The sequence below is a fragment of the Hyperolius riggenbachi genome, chromosome 7, assembly GCF_040937935.1.
Source record: "Hyperolius riggenbachi isolate aHypRig1 chromosome 7, aHypRig1.pri, whole genome shotgun sequence".
Classification (NCBI taxonomy): Eukaryota; Metazoa; Chordata; class Amphibia; order Anura; family Hyperoliidae; genus Hyperolius; species Hyperolius riggenbachi.
Genome location: NC_090652.1, coordinates 316,640,112 through 316,647,611, shown reverse-complemented (window position 1 = coordinate 316,647,611; position 7,500 = coordinate 316,640,112). Strand labels below are relative to the sequence as shown.

The window sequence follows — 7,500 nt, the reverse complement described above, 5'->3', positions numbered from 1 at the left end:
GGGGGTAGCCAGAGGTCACGCCGCCCAGCAAGGGGGTAGCCAGAGGTCACGCCGCCCAGCAAGGGGGTAACCAGAGGTCACGCCGCCCAGCAAGGGGGTAACCAGAGGTCACGCCGCCCAGCAAGGGGGTAACCAGAGGTCACGCCGCCCAGCAAGGGGGTAACCAGAGGTCACGCCGCCCAGCAAGGGGGTAACCAGAGGTCACTCCGCCCAGCAAGGGGGTAGCCAGAGGTCACGCCGCCCAGCAAGGGGGTAACCAGAGGTCACGCCGCCCAGCAAGGGGGTAACCAGAGGTCACGCCGCCCAGCAAGGGGGTAGCCAGAGGTCACGCCGCCCAGCAAGGGGGTAGCCAGAGGTCACGCCGCCCAGCAAGGGGGTAGCCAGAGGTCACTCCGCCCAGCAAGGGGGTAACCAGAGGTCACACCGCCCAGCAAGGGGGTAACCAGTGGTCACACCGCCCAGCAAGGGGGTAACCAGAGGTCACACCGCCCAGCAAGGGGGTAACCAGAGGTCACACCGCCCAGCAAGGGGGTAACCAGAGGTCACACCGCCCAGCAAGGGGGTAACCAGAGGTCACACCGCCCAGCAAGGGGGTAACCAGAGGTCACACCGCCCAGCAAGGGGGTAACCAGAGGTCACACCGCCCAGCAAGGGGGTAACCAGAGGTCACACCGCCCAGCAAGGGAGTAACCAGAGGTCACACCGCCCAGCAAGGGGGTAACCAGAGGTCACACCGCCCAGCAAGGGGGTAACCAGAGGTCACACCGCCCAGCAAGGGGGTAACCAGAGGTCACACCACCCAGCAAGGGGGTAACCAGAGGTCACACCACCCAGCAAGGGGGTAACCAGAGGCCACCCCGCCCAGCAAGGAGGTAACCAGAGGTCACACCGTCCAGCAAGGGGGTTGCAGTGACAACACATCGGGGTCACCACAAGCAGCCAATCAGGATCAGCTCTTGGATTCATACACACAGCTTCTGTTGCCCAATTCATCAATACTAGGCCACTGTCTATTATGCAAATCTAAACGTCAGTCAAAAGAAATTCAAGTAAAGCGACTCCCCCTAGTGGGGGGTGAGGGGATCGTCTGAAGTCCGTAAAGTAATGCCCATGTATAGTGCGGAGGTGTCACAGGACACAGCGAGACACTCTGATCCAGAGCAGCAGCTTACATGGCCTCTCCATCACTGATGGATGCAGAGGAAAAACCCGGCCAGCAGGGGGAGCAAGTTCAGCATTAGCAGCCACAGGGTCACCACCAGGTTGGAGGAACGAGAGCAGAGATCTGCCAGGAAGAAAAGTCCAGTTAGAAGCGGATAGTCCTCTGGATTTCAAGGTGAAGTAATACTAGCACTACAACTACTACTGCAGTATTACCACTACTACCACCACCATTGCTACAGAATTACCCCATTTACAACCAACACTACTACTACTAGAACCACTGCTACTACCCCTACTAGTACCAGCTCTATTACTACTAATAGTATAACTCATACTACTACCTGCTGCTGGTGGAGAAGTCTATCCCCAGATGGGACATACCTAGTGGGGCCATTCTGGTCCTGTTGTCCGGAGGCGGCTCTCGCTCTGGTGGGCAGAAGTCACAGAAGTCTTGGCAAGGTGGGCATACCAGATGCCCCTCGTAGAACCAGCCATTAATGTGGGCACTGACGGCGAGGACCTGTCCAGCCCGAGTGCACAGGTATACGGAGTCCTCCACCCAAACCTGCAGGCCTTCTGAGGAGCAGCTCACCTGAGCGGGAGACAGGAAGAGGATAAAGACAGGTCATGTGACATCACACATATGATTTCTAGAATACACCTGAGCAGAGATACGAAAATGCTAGAAGACGGGACATGTCACGTGATCGCCTTCTGTCCCATATGAGTATGGTAGAACACCTGACAGGTCATGTGATCACCCTCTCTAATGAGAGCATGGTGGAAGACCAGACAGGTCATGTGATCCCATCCTATCTATTTCCAGATGAAGCAGGTTGAACCTCGTCAAATGCATTGTATCTTTTTGAAGTTTTAGGATTACAATTTTTTTTTTACTACTGGACACTGACTGTACGAGTCTTATCGGGGAGGAAAGTCCACCACTGCCTCCCTTTTTAAACGGTTTTAAACTAATTTTAATATAATTTGGTGCCTCTATTCAAAATATTGAGACACACAGGAGATGGCCCAGACGCACAGGGGACGCCCAGACGCACAGGGGACGCCTAGACGCACAGAAGACGGCCCAGACGCACAGGAGACGGCCCAGACGCACAGGAGACGGCCCAGACGCACAGGAGACGGCCCAGACGCACAGGAGACGGCACAGGAGACGGCCCAGACGCACAGGAGACGGCCCAGACGCACAGGGGACGCCTAGACGCACAGAAGACGGCCCAGACGCACAGGGGACGCCCAGACGCACAGGAGACGGCCCAGACGCACAGAAGACGGCCCAGACGCACAGGAGACGGCCCAGACGCACAGGAGACGGCCCAGACGCACAGGAGACGGCCCAGACGCACAGGAGACGGCCCAGACGCACAGGGGACGCCTAGACGCACAGGAGACGGCCCAGACGCACAGGAGACGGCCCAGACGCACAGGAGACGGCCCAGACGCACAGGAGACGGCCCAGACGCACAGGAGACAGCCCAAACACAGGACACAGAAGACAGCCCAGACACACAGGAGACAGCCCAAACACAGGACACAGGAGACAGCCCAAACACAGGAGACAGCCCAGACACACAGGAGACAGCCCAGACACACAGGAGACAGCCCAGACACACAGGAGACAGCCCAGACACACAGGAGACAGCTCAGACACACAGGAGACACACAATAAGAATGAATGTAGGAGAGGGAGCTTTGAGAAGCACCTGGTAGCAGCCGCTGCCCCAGTCGGGGTAACTCATGCGTCTCATACATTGCTCCATGACGAAGGCCGAGCGTTGCTCCAGACAGGCAGACCCTGGACCGTAGCGCTCCGCACCGTAATTCCTGGAGGACGCTGAAAGGGAGGCGACATTTTCATCAGACATCTTCATGGCACACAATACACACTGGACAATAACAACCCCAGCCTAGCAGAGCAACTTAACAACTTCTTTGCTAGATTTGAAAAAGACATCAATCAGCCTCCAGTCAACTTTGGGCCCACTACAGACTCACAGCCTTTAATCCTTTACATACATGAAGTGCAGCAAGCACTCACAAATATCAACACCAGGAAAGCTGCAGGTCCTGATGGTGTGCAAGGACGTGTGCTCCAGGCCTGTGCTGGTCAACTAGCGAAAGTGTTTACACAAATATTCAACCTCTCTCTGTTTTTGGGTGTAGTCCCCTCATGCCTTAAATCTACAACCATTGTGCCAGTTCAAAAAAATCCTAGGATAACCTGTCTTAATGACTACCGACCAGTCACTCTTACCCCTGTCATCGCCAAGTGCTTTGAATGACTGGTAGCCACACACATCAAGGCCTCCATCCCAGCAAATCTAGATCAACACCAGTTTGCCTACCAAACAAATAGATTGACTGAGGATGTCATCTGTGTAGCTCTCCATGCTGACCTCTCACACCGAGAAAAGCCCAACTCCTATGTTAGGATGCTCTTTGTTGACTACAGCTCAGCATTTAACACCATCGTACCTAGCCAGCTGTCCAACTCCATGCACTTGCTCCCTCCATATGTACTTGGTTATTGGACTTCCTTACTAATCGCCCTCAAACTGTCACACTAGGAAATCAGACATCCTCCACCCTTACCCTGAGCACTGGCTGTGTACTAAGCCCTCTCCACCCTGAGCACTGGCGTGCCACAGGGTTGTGTACTAAGCCCTCTCCTCTACGCACTTTTCACCCATGACTGCCAGGTTATATACATACCTCAAACATAATTGTTAAGTTTGAGGAAGACAATGAGGAAGCTGCATACAGAGAAGAAGTTAGGAACCTGACTGCATGGTGCGACACTAACAACCTGTTATTAAATACAAAGAAGACCAAATAAATTATTCTGGATTTTAGGACCACCAAAAAGACCACTCACTTAGCGCAAATGATCAATGCAGAAGCTGTGGAGAGAGAACTTCTAGCTTCAAATTTTTGGTAGTCACCATCGCATGGAACCTGTCCTGGGCTGACAATGCTTTAGCTCTAACTGGCAAAGCACAACAACATCTACTTTCTGAGAAAACTAAGGAGCGCTAACCTCCCACAGAAGCTGCTGGTTAATTTCTACAGATGCACTATAGAAAGCGTTCTGACCAATTGCATGCCGGCCTGGTACGACAGCTGCACCAAGGCTACTAGAGAAGCCCTGCAGCGAGTTGTTAAAACAGCAGAAGCCATTACCGGCACTGAACTACCATCACTGGAGCTCTTGTATAATACTCGCAGCTTGAGAAGGGCCAAAAACATTATCAAGGACAACACTCACCCTGGAAATGCCTTGTTTGAGCTCCTTCCATCAGGTAAACGTTTTAGATCAATCCGCACACACACACACAGACAGAAAGACAGCTTTTTCCCATCTACCATAAACTTGATGAACTCTGAATCCTCTCTAATAATTATCACTGTGTACAAATTGTTTAAATATCTGTAATACCTGGCATACTTGTATAATTTCTTCTCTTTTCCTAAAAATGTCTCTTTCCCTATTAAGAACCTATATGCACCGTGGGGCCGTCATGAAAAGTAATTTTGTTGTGTTACACAATGACAAAGTGCTTGAACCTTGAGTTACAGCAGTACAACGATAGATATTTACTGGCTGAAAAGCTCTGCAGCCTTCAGGTAATAATGTGTTCTGTTATTGGAGAGGGGAAGGGGGTGTGTACTCACCCGGCTGGTTCTGCGCCATCGTGCAGTCAGAGCTCCGCTGGTACTCTCCACTCAGGTGCCAGCTGAACTCCTGTGTGAAGGGGCAAAAGTCTGCTATCTCCACCGCACCCCCATAATACGGCAGCTCCGACCGCGCCACCCCCGGAATGTCATCAAAGTACTGCACAGGAAATAGAAGGAACGTCAATTGCATGAAAGAAGTGTACATAAACCATGTGACGCAGACACACCCCCCTGCAGTGCAACTCGGACACAAACCCCCACAGTGGGACACAGTACCCACCTCCATGGTGTAACGCAGACACACACCACTGGCACACGCCCCCGCGGTGCAACTGAGACACACCCCCCCCAAAACCAGAGACACCCACCCTCGCAGTGCGACACGGGCACATCTCTGCGGGGGAACACAGACACACCCCCATGTTGCCACACAGCGATATGACCACCCCCCAGCGGTGTGAGACATACATCAGTGTGTACCTGATACTCCAGGGGGAGGCGCTGTTGGAATCGCTGTAGGTTACATATGGCCACGGCTCTCTGGTCCTGCCTGCAGGTCAGTTTTAGCGGGTTACTCCTGAGCGTGTGACAGAAAGGGCTGACTGCCCGATTCCTGCAGAGAGGAGATCACATCACTGGGAGAACTGAATGCCCTTCTCAGCAGACATTTCATCACTCCTACAGAGCCACTTCCAGATCCTGTGACTGGAGAAGATTCCCGGGTATTCTATATGTACAGGAAATCTGCTCATGGCAGTCCAGCTAATAGACAACTGTTACATACATGCTAATTGCTTAAAGTGAATGTCAAGTGGATTTAAAGAAAAAAAAAAGCCAGATACTTACCTAAGGAGAGGGAGGGCTCTGGGCCCTATAGAACTCTTTCGTTCCTCTCACGGTCCCTGCTTTCCAGGGCTGGCTCCCTGTCGCATACAGCTTCCAGGGTTGATGATGCTGGAACATGGGGACCGAGAGAGGAGCGGGAAGCCTCTATAGCAGTGTTTCTCAACATTTTATTGGTATGTACCCCTTTTAAAACCCTTTACTCACCGAGTACCCCCTAGCACAGTAATCATTATCACACGTACCCCTTGACAAATATATATTGAATAGTAGTACATGATAATTGGTTCTAAACAATTTCCAAGCATTTACTTTTGCTTTTAATTAGCTAAAATACTAATTTGGTGTTGTTTAACTAAGATTTATCATTTTCTACAACTTTAAATGTATTATTTTTGGTTAATTATATCAAGCCCGAGTACCCCCTGGAACCATCAGAAGTACCCCCTGGGGTACGCGTACCACATGTTGAGAACCTAGGCTATATAGGACCCAGAGACTCCCCTCTCCTTTTTTTTTTTTTTTTTTTTTTTTTAAATCCACTTCACATTTACTTTTAAGTGTCTGGCCAAAATTGTGTACTGTCTCCAAATGTGTAAGGTAGTAAATAGTGAGATATACACTCACCTAAAGGATTACTAGGAACACCTGTTTTCTCATTAATGCAGTTATCTAATCAACCAATCACATGGCAGTTGCTTCAATGCATTTAGGGGTGTGGTCCTGGTCAAGACAGTCTCCTGAACTCCAAACTGAATGTCAGAATGGGAAAGAAAGGCGATTTAAGCTATTTTGAGCATGGCATGGTTGTTGGTGCCAGACGGGCCAGTCTGAGTATTTCACAGTCTGCTCAGTTACTGGGATTTTCACGCACAACCATTTCTAGGGTTAACAAAAAATGGTGTGAAAAGGGAAAAACATCCAGTATGCGGAAGTCCTGTGGGCGAAAATGCCTTCTTGATGCTAGAGGTCAGAGGAGAATGGGCCGACTGATTCAAGCTGATAGAAGAGCAACGTTAACTGAAATAACCACTCGTTACAACCGAGGTATACAGCAAAGCATTTGTGAAGCCACAACACGCACAACCTTGAGGCAGATGGGCTACAACAGCAGTAGACCCCACCGGGTACCACTCATCTCCATTACAAATAGGAAAAAGAGGCTACAATTTGCACGAGCTCACCAAAATTGGACAGTTGAAGACTGGAAAAATGTTGCCTGGTCTTATGAGTCTCGATAGAGTCAGAATTTGGTGTAAACAGAATGAGAACATGGATCCATCATGCCTTGTTACCACTGTGCAGGCTGGTGGTGGTGTAATGGTGTGGGGGATGTTTTCTTGGCACACTTAGTGCCAATTGGGCATTGTTTAAATGCCACGGGCTACCTGAGCATTGTTTCTGACCATGTCCATCCCTTCATGACCACCATGTACCCATCCTCTGATGGCTGCTTCCAGAAGGATAATGAACCATGTCACAAAGCTCAAATCATTTCACATTGGTTTCTTGATCATGACAATGAGTTCACTGTACTAAAATGGTCCCCACAATCACCAGATCTCAACCTAATAGAGCATCTTTGGGATGTGATGGAATGGGAGCTTCATGCCCTGGATGTGCATCCCACAAATCTCCATCACCTGCAAGATGCTATCCTATCAATATGGTCAACATTTCTAAAGAATGCTTTCAGCACCTTGTTCAATCAATGCCACGTAGAATGAAGGCAGTTCTGAAGGTGAAAGGGGGTCAAACACCGTATTAGTATGGTGTTCCTAATAATCCGTTAGGTCA

The 7,500-nt window shown here is 50.4% G+C and overlaps 1 protein-coding gene across 1 annotated transcript in view; it reads right to left on the bottom strand.

Annotated features, from left to right (window-relative positions):
• Positions 1–7,500, bottom strand: part of LMLN (leishmanolysin like peptidase) — a 37,588-nt gene that overhangs the window by 2,930 nt on the left and 27,158 nt on the right. The window contains exons 13-17 of the mRNA XM_068246239.1: positions 5,341–5,473; positions 4,858–5,017; positions 2,889–3,019; positions 1,546–1,756; positions 1–1,285 (exon numbers count right to left, since the gene is read on the bottom strand). The exon at positions 1–1,285 is cut by the window's left edge and continues 2,930 nt beyond it. Of these exons, the coding sequence (XP_068102340.1) occupies positions 1,185–1,285; positions 1,546–1,756; positions 2,889–3,019; positions 4,858–5,017; positions 5,341–5,473 (736 nt within the window). The 3' untranslated portion in view covers positions 1–1,184. The remainder of the gene's footprint in view (positions 1,286–1,545; positions 1,757–2,888; positions 3,020–4,857; positions 5,018–5,340; positions 5,474–7,500) is intronic.